Source organism: Erinaceus europaeus, chromosome 11 (assembly GCF_950295315.1).
Source record: "Erinaceus europaeus chromosome 11, mEriEur2.1, whole genome shotgun sequence".
NCBI lineage: Eukaryota > Metazoa > Chordata > Mammalia > Eulipotyphla > Erinaceidae > Erinaceus > Erinaceus europaeus.
The window spans coordinates 75509987-75535053 of NC_080172.1; the positions used below are offsets into that span (position 1 = coordinate 75509987).

A 25067-nucleotide genomic window follows, 5' to 3' on the forward strand; every position below is an offset into this window, starting at 1 on the left:
CAGGTGTCTTTCTCTCCTCCCTCTGTCCTCCCCCTCCTCTTTCCATTTTTCTCTGTCCTATCCAACAACGAGGACATCAACAACAATAACTACAACAATTAAAAAAAAAAGGCAACAAAAGGGAATAAATAAATATTAAAAAAAGATTTTCAAAAAAAAAAATATATATATATGTATTACTGATGTTAGGCCTGAGATACTCCTCAGTCTCAGCAAGGCTGCCTGGAGCTACCTCATCATTGTAGAAGAATGTCAGCAGAATTCGGTTAGCAGACAAAAAAATTATAATCTAGGGAATTCCCATTGTTAATTATCCTTTCTTAAATAAAAAAAAGAAAAAAGAAAAACAAATTTCTCAAATAGAAAAAAAAAAGATTCACAAGTGGTGGAGCAGGTCTGCAGGTATCTCTGTCTCTCTCTTTCTCTATTCCCCCCTCTCAATTTCTGTCTATTGAATAAAGAAAGAAGAAAAGAGAGAAAGGAAAAAATGGCCTCCAGAAGTGGTGGATTCATAGTGTCAGCACCAAGCCCCAGTGACTGGAGGAAAAAAAAAAAAGTTTATGGTGCCTTCTTTAGGCCATTCTACTAGATTGCCAAGCTTACTAGGTCTAAGTCTAATCACAGAGGACTATTAACTTTCACTTTGAGGTCTATAATTACCCCTGATTTATGTATATGTGCATACATGTTCTCAGTAACTAGGCCCTAGTCTATATCTGAGATCTGTAACTTTGTTAGAAAATGTTTTATCTGGGGGGTCGGGCGGTGGCACAGTGGGTTAGGCACACATGGCACAAAGTGCAAGGACTGGCATAAGGATCCCAGTTCAAACCCCAGGCTCCCCACCTGCAGGGGCGGGAGGGGTCTCCCTTCACAGGTGGTGAAGCAGGTCTGCAAGTGTCTTTCTCTCCCCCTCTCTGTTTTCCCTTCCTCTCTCAATTTCTCTCTTTCCTGCCCAACAAGGACAGCAGTAACAACAATAACAAGAAAAAAATGATAAACAACAAGGGGAAAAACAAAAGGGGGAAAAATAGCCTCCAGGAGCAGTGGATTCGTAGTAAGGACACTGAGTCCTAGCTATAACCCTGGAGGCAAAAAAAAAAAAAAAAAAAAAGAAGGAAGGAAGGGAGGGAGGGAAGAAGGAAGGAAGGAAGGAAGGAAGGAAGAAGAAATGTGCCATCTGAAGTGGAACTAGGTTAGGTAGTCCCTGTGTTAGGAAAGGTCTCACCAGATTAAAGGAGTTGGGGTTGAAATCAGGCTTGGCATCTCTGGGGGCAGGCCACAGCAAAAAAATAAGCAAATTATTTTCCTTCTAAAGAGTATTTTTTTGAAGGATGATGTGGATCTTTGTAAATTGATTGATTTTAGTATACAGAAACTTACATAATTATACTATTTTTTAGTTTCTTGGATTTTTAAATTTTTATTCTGATATTCCAATTATAGTGAGCAATGTCTGGTTAATATTTATAGTTCCTACAGGTGCAGGCACTGTATTTGACCAGCAAATTTGTGTTAAGAACCTACTATGTAATAGAGTTAAAGATACAGATTTAATGCATACTCCTTAGTCCATGAAAAATTCCATGGAGGGTGGGTGTCAGGGTTGTGCAGTAGTGCAGCGGGATAAGCGCACATGGTACGAAGCGCAAGGACCAGAGCTAAAAGACCTCGGTGTAGGCACCGAGCCCCAGCAATAACCTTGACGCAAAAGAAAGAAAGAAAAACTCCATCCAGACAATGAATAGATGATTTACATTATTGAGACCAAGTACTTTTGAGTTGCCAGATGAAGTCTGATAACTTTATATCTCCAGTTTATATGTGTAGACTGGTAAACCTATTCCATCCACTTACTTGTCTTTATGAAAAAGAGAGCATTAGAGGTAGTAACTCAAGAGGAGAGCACATGCCTTAGATATATGAGTCCCTGGGTTTGATCCCTAGCACTGCATAGTAACAAGAAAGGCAAAAAGAAATAAAACGGGGCCAGGCGCTATTGCAGCGTGTTAATCACACATGGCACAAAGCTCAAGGACTGGCATAAAGATCCCAGTTTGAGCCCCAGGCTCCTCACCTGTAAGGAGGTGCTTTCACAGGCAGTGAAGCAGGTCTACAGGTGTCTTTCTCTCCCCCTCTCTGTCTTCCCCATCTTTCTCGATTTCTCTGTCCTATCCAGCAATAACAACACCAATAACAATAATAACAAAGGCAACAAAAATGGTGAAAAATGGCCTCCAGGAGCAGTGGATTCATAGTGCAGGCACTTCTTCTAGCGTTTGCCCTTCTTCCGTAGCCAGTCAACAGCGTCAGGTTGAGCCTGATGTAAAGTTTCGAGACCTCCTTTGAATCTGGAGAGGTGGCAGTCGTTGATTATGTGGGTCATAGTCTGTCTGCAGCCGCAGGGGCAGTTCAGGTCGTCTCTGGCTCCCCAGCGATGGAACATAGCGGCGCACCGGCCATGGCCTGTTCGATAGCGATTGAGGAGGGCCCAATCATAACGTGCTAGGTCAAAGCCGGGTTGACGCTTGCAGGGGTCTGTGATGAGGTGTTTGTTCTTTACCTCAGCTGACTGCCAACTCTGTTTCCAAGAGTCTGGAACAGAGAAGTTCAGTGTAGGCGTAGGGGACCAGATTGGGTGACGAGACGTCAAGCGTTGGACAGGGTGGGCGAAGATATCCACATATATTGGCAGGTCCGGTCGAGCGTAGACATGGGAAATGAATGTAGATGATGCCGCATCCCGACGAATATCTGGCGGGGCGATGTTGCTAAGAACTGGCAGCCATGGAACCGGGGTGGAACGGATGGTTCCAGAAATGATCCTCATGGAGGAATATAATTTGGAATCGACCAAGTGGACATGGGGGCTACGGAACCATACTGGGGCACAGTATTCTGCAGTGGAATAGCATAATGCCAGAGATGATGATCGCAGTGTGGAAGCGCTCGCGCCCCATGAGGAGCTGGCCAGTCTTGCAATGATGTTATTCTTCGCGCCCACCTTTGCTGCAGTTTTTATGAGATGTTCGTGAAATGACAGGGTGCGATCGAGAGTAACGCCAAGATAGACTGGCTGGGCTTCGTGCCGGATTCTCGTATCGCCAAGCTGCACATTAAGCTCACGCAAGGCCGAGGCATGGTGTAGATGGAAAACAGATGATACCGTTTTTTGCAGTGCTAGGGATTAGTCGCCATTTTTTACAGTAATCAGATATCAGAGACATGTCTTTCATGAGTGTTTCTTCGAGGATGTCGAACTTGGATGCCTGAGTTGCACAGCAGATGTCATCGGCGCTGAGCCACAGCAATAACCCTGGAGACAAAAGGAAAAATTTAAAAAAAAGAAAAAAAAAGAAAAGAAATAAAATATCATAAATGACAGTAGTAATTTGGATCTCTCCCCACTTAAAAAAATAAAGTCACTATAAAACAGTGATTTTTCTCTTTTTTTATTTTATTTATTTATTTATTTTGGATAGAGACGGGAAAATTATAGGGAAAGAGGAGATGGAGAGGGAGAGAGAAATTATGACACTTTCAGTACTGTTTCACCATTTGTGAAGCTTTCCCCTTTCAGGTGGGGTCTAGGGGCTTGAACCCAGGTCCTTGCATACTGTAATGTGTGAACTTAAACAGGTGTCCCACCATCTGGCCTCATGCATTCCTTTGTCATAAAAAAATTCTTGAAGTATCAGTTCTATACTGGATGATAATCAGTGTATATTAAGTCTTATAGAAGGTAGGGGAGATAGCATACTGACTATGCAAAAGAATATCATGCCTGAGGCCATGAGGTCCCAAGTTCACTCCCCAGCATCATCATAAGCCAGAGCTGAGCAGTGCTTTGTTATCTTTCTCTCTGTATCTTTCTCTCATTAAAATAAATAAATAAAGGGAAGTCGGGCAGTAGCGCAGGTGGTGCGAAGTGCAAGGATCAGCGTTAAGAATCCCGGTTCAAGCCCCCGGCTCCCCACCTACAGGGGAGTCGCTTCACAGGTGGTGAAGCAGGCCTGCAGGTGTCTATCTTTCTCTCCCCCTCTCTGTCTTCCCCTCCTCTCTCCATTTCTCTCTGTCCTATCCAACAATGACGACGACATCAGTAACAACAACAATAATAACAACAATAAAAGAAAAGGGCAACAAAAGGGAATAAATAAATAATAATAAATAATTAAAATATTTCTATCTTATAGAGATTTAGTTTGAAGAGCCAATGTTACTAATAAAAGAAATCAGAATAAGAAATAGGTAAAAAATGATGAGGGCATCTCTTGCAATTGTGTGGTCAAAACATGAAGGCATCATGTTGAGAAAGATAAAGACCAATACTAAGTGATCTCACGTATAGGAGAAACTTAAGAACAAAGAACAATAAGGGAAAATATAAATTGAAACTTCAGCTGGGTGTGACATACTGCACCAAAACAAAGGACTTTGGGGAAGGTGGGAAAGGACACAATTATGGATACATTGCGGTCCTGGTTTATCTCTTAGACACCAGTCAAGGGATATGAGAGGCTGTGCCTATGTGTTAAAGACTATACTGTAAACCATTAATTCTCCCCCAAAAAATAAAAAAAAAAAAAGAAATAGGTTATCTATACCATTTAATTTTGAAACCTACAAAAACCTTGTGCATTTCAGGTTGTGAAAGAACAGGACCAGTATATTGCAACTCAATACAAAGAGGCCATTGATTTGGAAGAAGAACTGAGGCAAACCCGAGAGCAAATGCAGAATTCTCATACAGAATTGGTAGAGGCTCGCTGTCAGCAAGTCCAGGCTCAGAGAGAAATGGAAAGACTCTCAAATGAACTGGAGGAAATAAAGCGACTCTCTAAAGAGAAAGTAATCCTTTTCTGAGCAGTTTACCTTACTGAAAATTTTAATCATTTTAAGATTTACTTTTTCAACATTTTAGTTTTTATTGAGATAACACTGATCCAGTGTCATACTTTTTCCTATGTATATTGTCACACAGTATTACTTTAATTATAGAACATAGTTCTACAGTTTAAATTGCAGAATATAGTTCTCATATTATGTTGCATAATAATTTGAGTATACTCACTGCTACTGAATTGAACACTTAAAATGGTTAAAGTGGAAAATTTCCCAGCAGACTCTTTATTTTTATTTTTTAAGTTTCAGATAGAGACAGAGAGGAAGAGGGAGACAGACAAATAAGGGAGAGATACTATAGCATCTACCTTGAATAGTATTCTCATGTTTGTCACTAGGGACTCAAACTAAGGCCCTTGCACATGGTAAAATCTACTCTGTACTAAGGAGCTACCTCTCAGCCCCTGTAAATTTCTTTTTTTTTTATTTGCATATCACTGATAATCAGTTACTTAGAGCATTTTTTCATACATCTGTTGGCTTTTTTTTTTTTTGGATTTTGGGGAGGGTATTTATTTATTTATTTATTTATTTTTCCCCTCCAGGGTTATTGCTGGGCTCAGTGCCTGCACCATGAATCCACTGCTCCTGGAGGCCATTTTTCCCCCCTTTTTGTTGCCCTTGTTGTTGTAGCCTCATTATGGTTATTATTATTGCCATTGCTGATGTTGTTTGTTGTTGGATAGGACAGAGAGAAATGGAGAGAGGAGGGGAAGACAGAGAGGGGGAGAGAAAGATAGACACCTGCAGACCAGCTTCACCGCCTATGAAGCGACTCCCCTGCAGGTGGGGAGCCGTGGGCTCAAACCGGGATTATTATGCCTGTCCCTGCGCTTTGTGCCACATGCGCTTAACCCACTGCGCCACCGCCCGACCCCTGTAAATTTCTTTTTTTTTTTTTTTTATTAATTTTCCCTTTTGTTGTCTTTTTATTGTTGTTGTAGTTATTGATATTGTCAATGTTAGATAGGACAGAGAAATGGAGAGAGGAGGGGAAGACAGAGAGGAAGAGAAAGACACCTGCAGACCTGCTTCACCGCCTGTGAAGCAACTCCCCTGCAGGTGGGGAGCCGGGGGCTTGAACCGGGATCCTTATATAGGTCCTTAAGCTTCGCCTCATGTGTGCTTAACCCACTGTGCTACCACCTGACTCCCTGTAAATTTCTTTTTAAGTAAAAGAATATATACTTGTAACCACTTTGAAATTTTCTAATTGGATAGAAAATATTTATTGCTCACTGAACAGTCTGAAAGCAAATAATTTAGTTTTTATGTAAATAGATACACTTTTATATGCATATTTCATCAGTATTTGTTATTTATAAGGTGATTACATAATTATAATAATAAACACAACTAACTTAAATGGGTCTGGGTAAATATCCATTGCCTCTTGATAATCCATTAATGCACCTAGTAAGCAGAAATGCATAAGCACACTTAAGAATACACTGTTATCTACCAAAGGTCAGCATGCTGGTTTTTTTTTAATGGGATTATGTGTCATTTCTTGAACCTCAAAATTAGGCATGTTATTTTTTAACAGCCACAATTAATGTTTTTTTCTTTCAAACTGATCATAGCTTGAATTTTTAATCTTTTTAAAAAAATTTTATTTATAAAATGGAAATATTGATAAGACTACAGGATAAGAGGGGTACATTTCCACACATTGTTCACCCCTAGAGCTCCATATCCAATTCCCTCCCTTGATAGCTTCCCTGTTCTTTATCCCTCTGGGAGTATGGACCTAGGATCATTGTGGGGTGCAGAAGGTGGAAGGTCTGACTTCTGTAATTGCTCTCCACTGAACATGGGTGTTGTTAGGTGGATCCATACTCAACAGCCTGACTCTCTCTTTCCCTAATGCGGCAGGGCTCTGGGGAGGCAGGGCTCCAAGACACAGGGTGGGGTCATCTGCCCAGGGTTTTTATTGAATAGTTTACTTTATACAAAGTGTTGGTTAGGGCAGGGGGTAAATAGCATAATGGTTATGCAGAAAGACTCATGCCCAAGGCTCCAAAGTCCCAGGTTCTGTTTCCCCACCACCACCACAAGCCAGAGCTGAGCAGTGCTCTGGTAAACACACACACTCCCTCCCCCCCACCAACTGGTTAACACACACACACACACACACACTCTTGATTGGTTAGTGACCTTCTGTTAGAGTATCACAGTACACAATATACGAACATTTTCCCATTAGTAGCCTCTTAAATGTTTAGATTTTAAAGTGTTCTTACCATTTAATGTTAACATCATATTTGTGTGTTTACATAGCATAAATGATTGATTCAAAAACCTTTATAAATATAAATACCTTTATAAATATATTGTATTGATTTAGCTATGATAATCACACAATCTAGCTTTATATTCTTATATAGTATTTTGCTTTTTAAGACTACTTCCAGGATCATTTCTGTAGTTCCTTACAATATTATTGTTTTTTAAGGAAGCTCATGGAAACCATTTAGCTGAAGAACTGGGGGCTTCTCAGATACGTGAAGCTCATTTAGAGGCAAAAATGCAAGCAGAAATTAAGAAACTGTCAGCAGAAGTAGAATCTCTTAAAGAAGCTTACAATATGGAAGTAAGGGCATTGTTTTATTAGTGATTTAATATTGATTTACAAAATTATAAGATAACAGGGGTATAATTCCACACCTTTCCCACCATCAGAGTTCTGTGTCCCCATTTCCTCCAGTGGAAATTGCATTAGTTCTCCCAAGATCACAGATATGGGTTGACTACTATTTCTATAAATATATATATATACATATATATATATATTTGCCCATATTTTTTCTATGATCCTGCCTTCCCTTTCTCAGTCACACTTAACTACTTCTGAGTGTCCTTCCTATTTTTCCCTCCTCTTCTCTCAATGGGTCCTAATGGAATTGGAGTTCAGAACCCTCTGGTCATCTTCTAACATTTACCCCTCTGGGATATGGACCAAAATTTGTAAAGACAAATTTAATTTTCTTCTTTATTCCTTGCTAACTTATCTAGACAAAAATATGACTAGCTCTTAACTGTTCACTATAGTAACATATTTGTGGTCTTTGTTGCTAGTATCCTATAAGCAGGTAAATATATATGCAGTGAGCTAAACTACAATAAAGTTAAGAATTTGAAATCTTGGAGCTGAGGATAATTTACCCAGTAAGGAGCCTGCCTTGTTATGCATGTGTCCTAGGCTTGAGTGCCAGTACTACATGAGTTGCCATGTCACAGCAGGAAATTCCAATGCTGTGGTATTCCCACCCCTTCTCTCTGTGTCTATCTGATGTACAAAAAAATGGAAAAAAGTCACTATGGGCATGGCAAAATCTTACATAGCACACACAAAAAGCTAGAATGCTTGAACCAGGCAGTGCGGTGGAACCAGATCTCAGTTCATTACTGACACTCATGTGACTTTAGACAGTTTGACATCTTTCTTTAAAATGGGTGTACTGTTTCTATCTTATACAACTGGACAGAATTAAATGAATTTATAATATTGTAGGTCTTAGATAAAAACTGGGCACTACATTATCAGCATCATCAGCTGTAAGAACACTTGCTAAAAATAAGAGGTGTTTAATAATCAAGTTTAACAGCTTCATGAGTTGTGAATCAGTAATGTTCTGTAATTACCAATATTTGTTCTGATAGTAAGTTAAAAAGGAAACGCTAGACCTTGAGATTTTGCTTAATATTATTGTCACAGTGCCCTGAACCCTCATAGCCTCATAGAAGTGGGCAATAGTAGCTCTTAGAGTTTATTTCTGTATATATATTGATATATATTTGCCCTTTTTTTCTATCGTTTTGCCTTTCTTCCCTTCTTTCTTCCCTTTCTGTCTCTCTGTCTCTGTCTCTCTCTCTCTTTCTTTCACCAGAGCACTGCTCAGCTCTGGCTAATGGAGGTGCAGGGGATTGAACCTGGAACTGTGTGTGGAACCTCACAGGCATAAGAGTCTATTTGCATGACCATTATGCTATCTACCCCTCCCCCCTTCTCTCCTTTCTAAATCACACCACCTATTACTACTTCAAAATGCCCTTTTTTCCTCTTCACTCTCCAGGTCCTGATGGAACTGGAGTTCAGAGCCCTCTGGTCATCTTCCCCTATCATTTCTCCTTCTCTGGGAGTATGGACCAAATTTCTTTTTGGGGTGCAGAAGGTGGTAGTTCTGACTTCTGTAATTCCTTCTTTGCTGGACATGGGTATTTGGCAGGTCAATCCATACCCCTTGCCTGTTTTTACCTATCTTTTTTTTTTTTTTAATTTATTTACTTAGTATTGGATAGAGACGGAAATTGCGAAGGGAGGGGGGAGATACAGAGGGAAAGAGACAGAGAGACACCTGCAGCCCTGATTCACCACTCCTGAAGCTTTGTTCCTGCAGGTAGGGACCAGGGCCTTGAAGAACCCAGGTCCTTGTGCACTGTAATGTGTGTGCTTAACCAGGTTACCACCACCTGTCCCCCTCATTTCTTTTTTTAAAACTTTTTTAAAAACTACATTTGAAGATACTATCTAAAGCTTATGTGTAAGATCTAAATAAATGACTTATGGTGTTCTAATAAAGCTTTTTGTAAGTGGTATGAGTTCTCAATACTCTTAAAAATATTTATTCAGAGGGCCGGGCAGTGGTGCACAGGGTTAAGTGCACATAGTATAAAGCGCAAAGACCCACTCAAGAATCCCAGTTCGATCCCCTGGCTCCCCACCTGCATGGGGGTCACTTCACAAGTGGTGAAGTAGGTCTGTCGGTGTCTTTTTTCCTCTCTTATCTTCTCCTCTCTGTTTGTTTCTGCCCTATCCAGCAAAAAACAAAAAGAAAAGAAAAGAAAAAAAGTAGCCTCCAGGATCAGTGGATTCATAGGGCTGGCACTGAGCTCCAGCAATAACCCTGGAGGCAAAATATATATTTGATAGGGCTGAGAGACATTGAGAGGAGAGAGCTGGAAAAGGAGAGAGACACACCTGCCCCACGACTTCACCAACTGTGAATCTTCCCTCTACAGGTGGGGGTTTGAACCCAGGTCCTTGCACATTATAATGCATATTCTCAACTAGGTGTGCCACTGCCCAGCCCCTTCTCAATACCTTTATAGTAAACTCATTTCTAGAGAGTCTAGTGACTTCATTGGGACAAACTAGTGGAGCCATGGTCACCATATCATGCTGAAATGCATTTAGATTTAAATCTCTGAAAACATGTCTGCAAAACAAAATACATTTGTAAAATAAATACAATCCTCAGACCAAAAGTTTGCAACTCTTGGTCTTTAGAAAATATGAGTGTTATTGAATTCAGCATAATTAATTGATATTAGCTGATCCAGAGCCTTCTGGTCATCTTCCTCTATCATTTACCCCTTCTGGGAATGTGGACTAAAATTCTTTTTGAGATGCAGAAGGAAGGAGTTCTGGCTTCTGTAATTGCTTCTCCTCTTTCCTTCAGAGTCCAAGTAGTCCTAGACAACTGAGAAATGTGACCATATCTTTAACGCCATTCACTTTCCTTCCTCCTCTTCTACACATATTAGCATTTTGAAGCAGATCCGAGACATCATTATTTCAGCTATAAACATTGTAATAATTATCTCTGAAAGTTACAGGCTATTTTTATAAAACATAATCACAATACCATGATTATGGGGCCAGGTGGTGGTGTACCTAGTTGAGTGCACATTGCAATTTGCAAGGACCCGGATTCAAGCCCCCAGTACCCACCTGCAGGGGGAAAGCTTTGCAAGTGGTAAAGTAGTGCTGCAGGTGTCTCTCTTTTTCTTTCCCTCTCCCTCTATCCTCTCAATTTCTGGCTGTCTCTACCCAATAAATAGAGATAATAAAAAAATAAAAAACATTGCGATGATTACACCTAAAACTTAACAGTTAATTCCTTTTTTTTTTAATCTTTATTTATTGATTTTGAATAGAGACAGAGAAATTGTGAGGGGAGGGGATATAGTGCAGAAGAGAGACAGAGAGACACCTGCAGACCTGCTTCACCACTTGTTAAGCTTTCCCCCTGCAGGTGGGGGCCAGGGACTTGAACCCGGATCCTTGTGCACTGTAATGTGTGCGCTTAACCAGGTGCGCCACCACCTGGCCCTTGTTAATTCCTTTTTTAAAAATTATTTATTTATTTATTCATGAGAAAGAAAGGAGAGAGAGAGGAAAAAAAAAAAAAAACAGACATCACTCTGATATATGTGCTGCCGGGGAATGAACTCAGGACCTCATGGTTGAGAATCCAATGCTTTATCCACTGTGCCGCCTCCTGAACCATGACAGTTAATTCATCAAATGCAGTCATTGCAGATTTTCCCAATTGTCAGGAATATGTCTTTATAGTTAATTTGTTCAAACAGTATACAAAGACAGTCCATAGTATTTTAATTGTTGGTAAGTATGTTAAGACTATTATTTGTGGAGAAATCAAATATTTGTAACTATGAGCAAACTTTGTTTCCATTTAAGTGGAAGTGGAAAGTATTAAATGTTGTTGAAATCAATTCCACCCTATTTATTACTCTTTTCCTTTTCCATTATTGGAACTATATAGATGATTTCGCATCAAGAAAGCCATACAAAGTGGAAGATTTCTGCTGACTCTCAAAAGACTTCTGTTCAACAACTCAATGAACAGTTAGAGAAAGCAAAACTGGAATTAGAAGAAGCTCAAGACACTGTAAGCAGTTTGCACCAACAAGTTCAAGATAGGAATGAAGTAATTGAAGCTACAAATGAAGCATTACTTATTAAAGTAAGTAAACATGTAAAAATACATAAAGTAAACATATGGCTTATTTTCAGATCCTTATATGACAAAATATTGGCTTCTTTGAATAAGAAGCATTTTACTTATAAAATGGTGAATTTAGGAAATTTTTATAAGAGCTTTATAGGTGTTCAAGCCCTTTTTTTTTTTTTTTTTTTTTTTTTTTTTACCAGAGCATTGCTCAGCTCTGGTTTATGGTGGTTCAGGCATTGAACCTGGGATTTTGGAGCCTCAGGCATGAGAGTCTCTTTGCATAACCATTATGCTATCTACCCCCACCCTTCCCAAACTTATTTTATAGGAAAGTTTAAGTTCAAATCTTTAAGCAGATTTCAACTTTATAATATGGTGTTACTGTGTCCCCATGCTACATATTAGTTTTTTTTAAATTAATGATTAATAATGATTAACAAGATTGTGGGATAAGAGGGGTACATTTTCATACAGTTCCCACCACCAGAGTTCTGTATCCAAACCCTCCATTGGAAGGTTTTCTTTCTTTCTTTCTTTCTTTCTTTCTTTCTTTCTTTCTTTCTTTCTTTCTTTCTTTCTTTCTTTCTTTCAGTGGAGGCCATTTTTCCCTTTTTGTTGCCCCTGCTGTTGTTATTTTGTCATTGCTGCTGTTGTTGGATAGGACAGAGAGAAATGGAGGAGGAGGAGAAGACAGAGAGGGGGAGAGAAAGACACACCTGCAGACCTGCTTCACCGCTTGTGAAGTGACCCCCCTGTCACTTCCTGTGGGGAACCAGGGGCTGGAACTGGGATCCTTACAGCAGCCCTTGGGCTTCATGCCATGTGTGCTTAACCCACTGTGTTATGTGTGCTTAACACGCTGCGCTATGGCCCAGCCCTCAGATTTTCTGTTCTTTATCTCTGGGAGTACGGACCAAAATTCTTTATAGGGGGCAGAGGGTAGGAATCTGACTTCTGTACTTGCTTCTCTGCTGAACATGGACATTGCCATGTCAACCCATACCCCCAGCCTGTTTCTATCTTTCCCACATGGGATAGAACTCTAGGGAGGGGAGGTTCCAGTATACATTGCCCAGGGAAGTCAGGTTGACATCATGGTAGCATCTGCAACATGGTGGCTAAAAAACATTTAAGATATAGAGCAGAAAAATTATTTAATAATCAGGAACCTAAAGGTAAGAATATAGTAGATGAGATTTGGGGTCTTCATGTTGGAAGAAACTAGGAAGTCTATTTTAGGTATATTCCAAGGGGCCCATGACTTTACTGATTTTTGCCTGAGCCTGACAGCTAACATGCAGGTGGGCTAAAAGTATAGTGTGGGAAGATGGTGTCAGAATTGAGAATAGGACTACAAAGCTGGATCAGGGCAGAGAATAGCTCCCAAATATGGGGAAAGTACATGATTATGTTAACTGTAAACCCCATCAAGCTGACCTAGGGCCCATATCTTTTCATATTTAGAAAAAGCGCCTGTCAGTATGAACTCACATCCCATGGTCACAGCTAGGAACATTCTAGGCTGCACGCATTTCAGAACCAGTCTTCCTCAAGTGGCAGAGTACATTGACCCAGCCCCCCTTCGGAGAGTGGGACAGTTTCTACCATTGTTGTTCTACACTGAGGGCAAAGTCTTATAAAGGCCCACAGAGGATTTATGATATTGTCCCTGATGGAAATGACCAGTGCTGATGGAGAGAGGGATCTGTTAGTTGTCTAGGTCCATCATATCTATGTGGGAATCCAGGGATCCCCTTACAAGAGCCCTACATGATGGGGTGGACTGATAGTGACCAAAAGGGCCATCAAAGTATGCCAGTCTCTTGCCCTTATCCAGCTTTTGTAGTCCTTACTTTATCTGACACAGTTGGATTTAGAGTGATTGAGGGAAATAAAATAGGAAGTAGGAGAGGAGGGTACCTAGGCCTAATTAGAAAATATTAGATTAAGTACTTTATGATGTCTTTTTAGGTCTTTGTACTTGCTTGCTGCACTTAATATTTAAGTGTATTCACTGCAAACTATTGCATACTTTTATACTTTTACTTTAAGATATATATATATCTTATATATCTTAGATATATGGGGGTCTTGAACCCTGGTCCTTGCATATTGTAACAGGTGCGTTCAGCCTGGTCCCTCAAGCTATTAATTTTTTATTTATTTATTTTCCCTTTTGTTGCCCTTTTTTAAAAATTGTTGTTGTAGTTATTATTGTTGTTGTTATTGATGTCGTCATTGTTGGATAGGACAGAGAGAAATGGAGAGAGGAGGGGAAGACAGAGAGGAGGAGAGAAAGACAGACACCTGCAGACCTTGTGAAGCGACTCCCCTGCAGGTGGGGAGCTGGGGGCTTGAACCAGGATCCTTATGCTGGTCCTTGCGCTTCGTGCCACATGCACTTAACCCACTGCACTACTGCCCGACTCCCCCAAGCTATTAATTTTTACACAGCAAGAGAAAGTGAGTAAAGTACACGGAATAGAGAGTAACAATCTGGAATAGAACATGTCTACACCCAAAACTGATTTCTTCATTACAAATTGTAAGTTACACGAAAAATAAAATGCAGCAAGCTGCTCATTCTCCTGTTTAGTTTCAGATCTTACCCCCTCCATTTTCACTATTCTACTCTGTAGTTTACAGGTGACCTAAGGCAATAACATATTATTTAAAAGAAATTAATACTGTCATGAAGGTGGCAAACTTTTAAAGGCAAATCTGCTTTTCATGAAATTCCTTAATATAGCTTAATTATATTTCAAGTGGGGACACACCTGATTGAGTGCACAGTACACACGGGACCAGGTTCAAGCCCCCGATCCCTACCTGCAGGAAGAAGCTTTGCAAGTGGTAAAGCAGGGCTGCAGGTGTCACTGTCTCTCTTCCTCTCTATCTGCCTCTTCCCTCTCAATTTCTGACTGTCTCTATCGAATAAATAAATAAAGATAATTTTTAAAGGGGGTAAAAAGAAATTATATATATATTTAAGTGAATGTGTATGATTGTTCCAAAATGAAGTGTTTTAGTAGATTCTGAAAATCTCCTAAGTGTTATAAGAATAGTTTTTGTACTGAAATATGAAAGTTGACTTAGATAACTTTTAAGAATCTTCTAAGTAATTCACTCATTTAACTAAACATATTGAACACATATACCAATTTTTCTGCAGGAATCAGAATTAACCAGACTACAAGCCAAAATTTCTGGACATGAAAGAGCAGGAGAAATGAAGTTTCTACCAGGCCCATTTACATCTCCAACAGAAATTATGCCTGATATTCAAAATCCAAAATTTGCTAAACATTCTAACACATCTTTTTTCAAGTGTAGGAAACTACGTCGTTCTATTAGTGCCAGTGACCTTAGTTACAGAACTCATAGTGATGAAGATCTTTCTCAAGAATTGCTACATGACTTAAAAAAAATGCATTTAGAACAACCTTCAGCATTAGCAGAAAGCCAGAAAGAGCTTACTTATGCCCAGCCAAACTCACTTAAAGCTCTCACATATGTAATAGAAGATGATAGTTCTGAAACTAATGATTTCAATACACTTAGTGGAATGTTAAGATACATAAACAAAGAAGTGAGATTATTTAAAAAATCTTCTATGCAAACAGTTGCTGGTTTAACTCAGGTATGTACTTCATATGTTAAAAAAAAGTCATAATAATCTGTGCCCACTGAATAGCATCATTTCTTGGAGAAAAATCCGAGTACTTAAGTGAAAACGTCCCATTGGGTGATATACACAAAAGTTGCAATATTCATTGTGAGTTTAGAATGCTGTCACCCCACATAATAGATAAACAGGTGGCTCAGGAGTAGGACATGTGCCTATCCTGTGTCATTTGGCTTCCATCCCTGACACTGCATGAGAGATCAACAAAGACAAAAAACGACTTTATGGATGGTGGAAAGTGCTTTGGTTTCTCTTTCTCTAAAACGCTGATAAGTATAATAGATATTGAACTTGGGAAGTGCCTTAGCAATAAGCAAAGGAGGCCTGGACTTGATCTTCAAAATTATGTGTTATACTCAACTAAAATATATACACTGTGTTAATAAAACTTATTTAAAAAAAAAAACACTGGAAATGAGCAGATTAGGAGGCATGAGGAATCAAGATCTGATTTTAGATATATTAAATTTGAAGCTTCTATTGGATGTACTTTGGCATACATTTTACTTGTGCTGAGCCATCTCTTGAGTCCCCATAGTTTTTAATTGACTAAGCATTTCTTACTTTTTTCTTTCCTTTTTTTGTTTGCTACCAAACCTATCGCTGGGGCCTGGTGCCTGCATGACATTTATTAATTTATTTATTCCCTTTTGTTGCCCTTGTTGCTTTATTGTTGTGGTTATTATTGTTGTCATTGTTGGATAGGACAGAGAGAAATGGAGAGAGGAGGGGAAGACAGAGGAGGAGAGAAAGATAGACACCTGCAGACCTGCTTCACCACTTGTGAAGTGACTCCACTGCAAGTGGGGAGCTGGGGGCTCGAACCGGGAGCCTTACACCAGTCCTTACTCTGGTAGACTTTTAAATGCTTAATCAACATAAGGTGATTTAAAATACTAATCTATTATTTTGTATTGTTCCAGGGAGAAAATTTGTAATTAAAGGAAGAACTTGATGAAAATCAGAATTTTTGGTATTATGCTGGTTTATTTACTATATATTTAGCTTCATAGAAACTTTATTTTACAACTTGTTCTGTTGTTGTTTGTTACCAGAGCATTGCTTAGCTCTCTCTTATGGTAGTGTGAGGGATTGAACCTGAAGCTTGGATCCTCGGGCATTAGACTCTCATTGCATAACCATCATTCTGTCTCCACTTATTTTACTACTTGTGACTAAGTTTTATAGTTCAATATTTATAAAGAAAGCTTCTGTTTGGGAGTCAGGCGGTAGCACAGCAGGTTAATCGCACGTGGTGCAAAGTGCAAGGACCGATATAAGGATCCTGGTTTGAACCCCCAGTTCCCCACCTGCAAAGGAGTCGCTTCAGAGGTGGTGAAGCAGGTCTGCAGGTGTCTTTGTCCCCCTCTCTATCTTCCCCTCCTCCCTCCATTTCTCTCTGTCCTATCCAACAACGATGACATCAGTAACAACAACAACAATGAAAAACAAGGGCAACAAAAGGGAAAATAAATAAATATTAAAAAAATTAAAAAATATATTCATAAAAAAAAGAAAACTTCTGTTTTTATACTTCTGTGAGAAGTCATTCACTTTATATATATTATGTTGGTTTAAACTTGCTATGTTGCTTGTCTGTTTTTGTATAAAAATCATTGCTAAAGTCATAATAAGTAAACAATTATTTATATTTCCAGTCACAATGCTATATCATTTGCTTATTTTTCTATTAATAGTTTATTTTTAAAATAAGTAGTATGAATTTAGAAGTAATTTTTCCATAGACTTCTAATTGTACTTCTAGTAATAGCTGAAATTTTTCTTGCATGTTTATCACTGATAATATATTATTCTAGACACATAAACCCATTTAGGTCATATAATATCTTGTTTAGTAGACTCTATTATTATTCCTGTTTTACAGATGGGATTATTTAATATATTAACACAAGTATGTGTCCCAAAGAAATTAACTTGTATCAAAAGGTGTACGTTGAGTTAGTGACTTATGTATACATAGTTATTTTATAGTAGAACAAAAATAACAGTAAAGTTAATATGACAAGTTTAAACCTTAAATTTAAAAATCCTTGGAGAGTTTTGATTTGATAAAATTAATTAAAAAAGAGAATTAAAAAATTTGGGGGCCAGGTGGTGGCACAGGTTAAGCACACATGATTACAGTGTGCAAGGACCCAGGTTCAAGCTCCTGTTCCCCACCTTCATGAGTGGTGAAGCAGGGGCCTCTCTGTCTCCCTCTCTACTTCCCCCTCTCCTCTCAATTTCTCTGTCTCTCTCCAATAATAAATAAAATTAATTAAAAAAAAAGAATTCACATTTGTTATCTTTAGATATATATTAGGATATTTGTAAATTAATCTAGATAAATATTTAGGAAATAGAAGTTAATATTTTCTAATAAATAAGCATTAAGGACATTAATATATTGATAGTACCATTTGAACAACAATAGTTCTGAATATGAAGTTATTTGTCAGGAGTGGAATAAGTTTCTCTTTTCATTGCTACTTTATAGTGAGCAGAATAGTTCAATTACTGTGCTTACATAATTACTTTGGCAGCATAATACTGAAATTGAAATGATACAGGGAAGATTAGGGTGACCCAGCACAAGGATGACATGCAGATCAGTCAAGTGGTTCATGCTTTAAATGATACTTACTTTTTTTTAAAGTTAAATTAGCTGACATGGAGAGGGGTGGTATGATGACTATGCAAAAGACTTTTACACCTGAGGCTCCTAGGTTTCAGGTTCAATCTCTTGTTGCCACCATAATTCAGAGTAGAACTGAGCAGTATCCTGGAGATGAGAATGTTTTGCAGACATCTATCTCTCACAGGGAGATGAGCAGTTGTATCCATGTGTCAACAGATATACTCTAAAACATTAAGCCACCCCCCCAACAAAATGATAAAAATATTTTTAAGGAGTCTAGTTACTGATTCAGTCTTTGCCAGCACCCTTACTTCCTTTTCCCTATCTTTTATATTGTGGAATGGGGTCTTGCATATTCACAATTTCACTGCACTAGGTTATTTTTTCATTCAGGTAGACAGAGAGAGGGAGAGGGGGAGACATCATAGCATAGGAGCGTTCTCTATAGCCATAACATTTCCCCTGTGGTACTGGGACTTGGAACTGGCTCACATGCATGGCAGTGCAAGCTTCCTACCCAGTGAGCTATCTGTCTGGCCCCCATTTCCCTATCTTTCTGCCATCTGCTTTATGAATTCTTGTTCATGGACTAGTGAGTAGAATTACAGACACTTACAGATTTATTGCTACTAATTTAGTGCTACTAAACTTCTCTAGTAGTTTTTTAAAAATTTTATACTTATTTATTTTTCCCTTTTGTTGTCCTTGTTTTATTGTTGTAGTTATTATTGATGTCATTGTTGTTGGATAGGACAGAGAGAAATGAAGAGAGGAGGGGAAGACAGAGAGCGGAGAGAAAGACAGACACCTGCAGACCTGCTTCACCGCCTGTGAAGCGACTCCCCTGCAGGTGGGGAGCCGGGGGCTCGAACCCGGTTCCTTACGTAGGTCCTTGTGCTTTGTGTCACCTGCACTTAACCTGCTATGCTACCACCCAACTCCCTCTAGTAGTTTTTAATGTAAGTATTTATGTATGAGAAAGAGAGACTTGAGCATTGCTTCTGTATATGAAGTGCTGGGGAATGAACCAAGGACCTCACTCATACAAACCCTGTACTCTGTCTGCTGAACCACCTCCCTGACCACAGGAACTGTTTTTTATGTTTCTTTTAGCTTTTTCATTGCAACTAATAGTTTTTATTCTCTTCACTCATTCATTTTACTACATCTCCAACACTCTATAAATAACCACATATTTCACAGATGCTATGATCTCTTTCATTCTCTTTCTCTCTATAAAAATAAATAAACTCATTCTTATAACATAAGATTATATTCTATTTAGTCTATTAAGTATCTTATTCTAACAAGTATTATTATTCTGTATCTTATTTATTTATTTATTATTGAATAGAGACAGAGAAGTTGAGGGGAGGAGGAGATAGAGAGGTAGAGAGACAGAGAAACAGAGAGACACCTGCAGCCCTGCTTCACCACCTGTGAAGTTTCCCCCATGCAGGTGGGGACCAAGGGCTTGAACCTGGGTCCTTGCACACTATTATGTGAACATTTAACCAGATGCACCACCACCTGGCCCCTGTTATTCTGTATCCATCCTGTGTGACATTTTCCATTCATATAAATATGTCAAAATCCTATCACTTCTCAGCCTTTTGGCTAAGATCAAGTCTTAGATCAAGTAATATAAATATGGTAAAATTCTTTACCTGTCCTAAACAACAACAAAAATTCTACCTTTATATACCTAAGCCTAAAGAAAATGCTCTGTCTTGTTATATTACATATTATTTTGTTTGCCCTTTTTTACATATCACTAGATTGATAGAGTTGCATTAGGAATAACCAAGTTGTGCTGTGTAATTCTAGGCTACAGACTATTATAAACACTGCCAGAATTTTTTCTTAAAATTTTTCCTACAATACAGAATCTCATTGTACAGTGAGATTTCCAAAAGTGGTTAAGAATATAGAATTTGAGTAAGTAGCTTTATATGTCCAACCATGATACTGATTTTACCCTAGTGTCTTATAGTTACAAAATTAGACAAATTACGCAAGGCAGGAATTTTATTTTTACAATAGGAAATACAGGACTATAATCCTCAAAGGAAGCATTCATGACTAGACCTACTATTTACCCTGCTTATCAAGTTAGGGACAAACCTACTTACTATTTTTGAGTTTATAGGATATACAGGTTACCGTTTTGCCAACCTTGTGATATTTTTGTTACAGTTTTATTTACTTACTTTTTTGTCATCACTGGAACATCTCTGCATTGGGTAATGTAAATCCTACAGAAGGGTTCATAGAAGAGAAGAGAAAGGGAAAATCCATAATTAATCTTATGAGACCAATATAACAATAATACCCAAATCTATCAAGAGCGTTATTTGACAAGAAGACAACACTTGGCAGTGGGGTGGTAGCACAGCAGGTTAAGCGCATGTGGTGCGAAGCACAAGGACTGGCTTAAAGATCCTGGTTCAAGCCCCCAGCTCCCCCCCTGCAGGGGAGTCGCTTCACAGGCGGTGAAGCAGGTCTGCAGGTATCTTTCTGTCCCCCTCTCAGTCTTCCCCTCCTCTCTCCATTTTTCTCTGTTCTAACTACTACAACATCAGTAACTTACAACAATAATAACTTTAACAATAAAAAACCAAAGGGAAAATAAATAAATATAAAAAAAAAAAAGAGGAAGTCAGGTGGGAGCACAGCGGGTTAAGCGCACATGGCGCAAAGCACAAGGACTAGTAAGGATCCTGGTTCGAGCCGCCACTCCCACCATCAGGGGAGTCACTTTACAAGCAGTGAAGCAGGTCTGCAGGTGTCTGTCTTTCTCTCCTCTCTGTCTTCCCCTCCTCTCTCCATTTCTCTGTCCTTTCCAACAATGATGACATCAATAATAACAACAATAACTACAACAATAAAAAAAGGCAACAAAAGGGAAGAAAAAAAAACATTAAAAGAAGACAGCACTTATGAATATAGACTATAGGTCAGCAGACTACAACCTTCAGGACAAATCTGGCTTACGCAACTCTATTAATTAAAAATAGAGCTTTATTTTAATACTATCTGTGACTACTTTCACACTATATCAGCAGCACAGAATAGTTGTGAGAAGGTGGCCACAAAGCATAAAACACTATTTTGTCTTTTAAAGAAAAAGTTTGTCAGGCCAGTGAAGTAATTGATTTGGATAGTATGCTGTTTTTTCATAAGTGTGACGCAGGTTTGAACTCAGCCCCCACCATTCTGAAGGAAGCTTCAGTGTTGTGGTCTCTTTCACTCCCTGCTCTTTCTCTAGCTAAAATAAAATAAAATAAGTGTGGGATATTAGGGAGATAATCACAAGTTAGCACATCATATTTTTTAGAAATTTTTAAAATATATTTATTTTTCCCTTTTGTTGCCCTTGTTTAACATTGTTGTGGTTATTGATGTTGTTGTTGGATAGGACAGAGAGAAATGGAGAGAGGAGGGGAAAACAGAAAAGTGGAGAGAAAGACAGACACCTGCAGTCCTGCTTCACCACCTGTGAAGCGACTCCCCTGCAGGTGGGGAGCCAGGGATTCAAACTGGGATCCTTATGCTGGTCCTTGCGCTTTGCACCACGTGCACTTAACCCACTGCGCCACAGCCCAACACCCAGCACATCAGATTTTTATGCCTGAGATGCTAAAGATCCAGTCCCAAGTTCAATCACTGGCATAAGTCAGAGTTGAGCAGAGGACGAGGTTTGTCCCATTCAAATAAGTTTTGAAAAAAACTAAAATAATATAAGAGGAAAAATCTATGTGCAGTAAGTACCATAGATGTATTTCAAAACCATGAAAAAGCTATGCACAAAAGTAAAAACTAAGATTCTATTTATATGAATAAGAACAAACAAAGTCAGTATAAGGTAATAGAAGTCAGAACAATACTTGCCTTTGAACTAGAGAATTGGATGCAAAGAGGAGAAAACTTTGAGGAATAATAGAAATGCTGTATACTTTGATAAGATAATTTATTTTACAGGTGTATACAGTTGTCAAAACTCATTGAATTATGGACTTAAAATAACTGAATTGCACTTTTCATAAATTCTCTGATATTAAAAAACAATATTTAAGAATAAGAAATTTACCTTGAAATCACAGTCTGGTCTTGTGCCTAGTTTTTTCACTTATACATGTAGCATATGGTCTTGAGCTAATCGTTAAATAACTAGATATCAGACTCCTTAAATGTAAAGTAAAAGCAATAGCTTCCTTATAAACTGAGGTGAAGAGGAAGTTAAGACAATGAATATAACATACTATTGCTCTGCCTGATCAACTTTACCTTTCATCAGTGCAGTATAACAGGGTCCAAGCTGTGGATTCTGAAATTATATTCCTTCTGGACCAGATCAGAGTCTTGCTCTGTCACAAATTTACTGTGAATTTGCCCCCACAGGCAAGTTGCTTATTCTCAGTGCCTTTGCTTCCTAATTATAAAATAAAATAAAGATACCTACTGTTGTATTAAACAAGTCACTTAGAACACTTATATTAATACCTGTCACATAGTTAAGGCTAACTATTAACTGCTATTATTTATGTTTTATTGATTCCAGATACTACGGTGGCCTTTCACTTTAAGTCACTCCCTTATCCTTATCCTACAATTTTGGGTCCTTTAGTTACATGTAAATATATTTTTAAAATTTTTCATTTATAAAAAGGAAACATTGACTAAACCATAGGATAAAAGGGGTACAACTCCACACAGTTCCCACCACTAGAACTCTGTATCCCATCTCCTCCCTTGATAGCTTTCCCATTCTTTATCCCTCTGGGAGTATGGACCCACGGTCATTCATTGTGGGTTGCAGAAGGTGGAAGGTCTGGCTTCTTTAATTGCTTCCGTGCTGAACATGGGCATTGACTGGTCATGGGCGTTGACTGGTTGGTCCATACTCCCAGTCTGCCTCTCTCTTTCCCTAGTAGGGTGGGTCTCTGGGGTAGTGGAGCTCCAGGACACATTGGTAGGGTCATCTGTCCAGGGAAGTCTGGTTGACATCATGCTGGCATCCGGAACCTGGTGGCTGAAAAGAGAGTTAACATGCAAAGCCAAACAAATTGTTGAACAGTTATGGACCTAAAGGCTGGAATAGTGCAGATGAAGTGTTGGGGGGTACTCACTGCAGACTATTGTGTACTTTTGCTTTCAGGTATATATTTTGCCCTAGTTTATGGATACATGTGAACATATGCTCTATCTCAGGGGACCTGGTCTATATCTAGGTTTTGGGACTTTGTTAGAAAGTGAACTGCCTGGAATGGAATTAGAGAATACTATGAAAGGAAAGGTCTCATGTTGGTCTGCTTCTAAATTCTGCTTCTAAGACCGCTTCTGTTGCATTGCTTGTGGTCTATTTACATAATCATTGTTTTGTTCACACTGGTTTAATCCCCACTGGTTCGTGTGCTTTTTCCTTCTCCCCACCCCCATCCTACATACTTCCTCTTCCTGACACTTCCACCTCAGGAGATACATATAGGACAGGATTGTGATTAGAGATAGCTAGATCTAGATAGAACTGCATCCCCACTCGTCAATAAAGATTGAACTGCATCCCAGCTCAGCCATGAGTCCCTGGTCGTCTCTCTCCCACTTGCAAAGCTACCCCGGCCCGGCAGTCTCACCCGAGTAATGAAGCTGAAGGGTTGTCATTCCACACCTGAAGTCTGGACACAGTCTGAAGTGAAGCATGCTGAGGTGGCACGTGTTGCGTTGATTAGGTTGTGATCGGCAGATGCAATATTATTTTATATGAATTGAGAGAAGCATGCAGGAAAGTGCACCCCACCCTAAGGTTCCAGGACTGGGGGAAATACAGGCTCTATAGTGAAAATGTGAGGTTCCTGCTGCCTTAGGGTTCAAGAAGACAATGGATAGTTATTGTTATCATTACATTATATGGTAATTGGGTTAACTTTGAAAAGTCCCTTTGTTAGGATTTGCTGTATAATACCCAGCATCTTGTATAGAGCGGTGCCACCGAGCTTTCCTATTCTTTAACCCCTTGGGAGTATGGACCCACGGTCATTGTGGGATACAGAAGGTTGAAGGGCTGGCTTCTATAATTGCTTCTCTGCTGAACATGGGCATTGACAGGTCGATCCCATACTCCCAGCCTGTCTCTCTGTTTCCCTAGTGGGGCAGGGCTCTGGGGAATTGGAGCTGCAGGACACATGGGTGGGGTTGTCTGTCCAGGGAGGTCTGGATGGTAGCATCTGGAACCTGGTGGCTGAAAAGACAGTTAACATGAAAAGCCATGTTGTGGTAAGAACTACAAATTTTAGCAAAATCAATTCTTGTCTTTTCTCTGCAATTGCAGACTACTGGGCCCATGACCCAGATGCTGTATTTCCCAGACTCTCCAGGGATGTGATTTCTCATCAGAAGAATACAAGCAAAAATGATGTGTGCCACCACAGGCCTGAGCACAAAAATATTTCGTATGTGCTTCTTTGAGGTCTTATCCCTCCCCCAGCTGTGGATTTGCCTGCAATCCAACTTCAGCCAAGCAGAGAAGGAAACACCTTTATAAAGGGCATGACAAAAAAGCTAAATAGAAGGAACCTGGGTACCTAAGTGGCCTGGAGCATTCTTCTTGAACTCTTCACGTGCGAGAGAAATAAACTTCTATCTTTATAAACTGCTGAATTTCAAAGATCTTTTTGTAATGTAGCCTAATCTTACCCTAACACACACATTTATGATTCTACCATTGCCTAGATCCTTCTTTACATTAATCTGCCACCTCCTTTAAAATATATATATATATATTAGTGATTTAATACTTATTTACAAATTTATAAGATAACAGGGGTTTAATTTCCTACCTTTCCCACCACCAGCATTCTATGTTCCCATTCCTTCCATTGTAAAGTGCATTAGTTCTTCCAAGATCACAGATACTGGCTGACTATTATTTCTATAAGTAACTATATGAGTATTTGCCTTTTTTTTTTTATTATGGTCCTGCCTTTTCCTTTCTAAGTCATACCTACTACTGCCAGATGTCCTTTTTTTTTTTCTCTCTCTTTCCAGGTCCTGATGAATTATAGTTCAGAGCCCCTTAGTCATC

General features: G+C 39.1%; 1 protein-coding gene, 1 non-coding gene and 1 pseudogene across 12 annotated transcripts in view; all 3 read left to right on the forward strand.

The window, feature by feature from the left end:
• CCDC18 (coiled-coil domain containing 18) overlaps positions 1–24638 on the forward strand; it is a 112710-nt gene extending 88072 nt beyond the window's left edge. For 10 of the 11 annotated variants that reach the window (XM_060202087.1, XM_060202088.1, XM_060202086.1 and 7 more), the window contains 6 exons: positions 4648–4851; positions 7361–7498; positions 11475–11675; positions 14836–15303; positions 16272–16321; positions 24315–24638. In XM_060202087.1, the coding sequence (XP_060058070.1) occupies positions 4648–4851; positions 7361–7498; positions 11475–11675; positions 14836–15303; positions 16272–16286 (1026 nt within the window). In that variant the 3' untranslated portion in view covers positions 16287–16321; positions 24315–24638. The remainder of the gene's footprint in view (positions 1–4647; positions 4852–7360; positions 7499–11474; positions 11676–14835; positions 15304–16271; positions 16322–24314) is intronic. The other variant, XM_060202091.1, reaches the window with a different exon arrangement.
• Positions 7304–7427, forward strand: LOC132541528 (small nucleolar RNA U3; annotated as a pseudogene).
• Positions 17869–17980, forward strand: LOC132541586 (U6 spliceosomal RNA). Its single transcript, XR_009552724.1, has one exon. It is a non-coding gene; the product is annotated as a U6 spliceosomal RNA (small nuclear RNA).
• Positions 24639–25067: the final 429 nt, after the last annotated feature.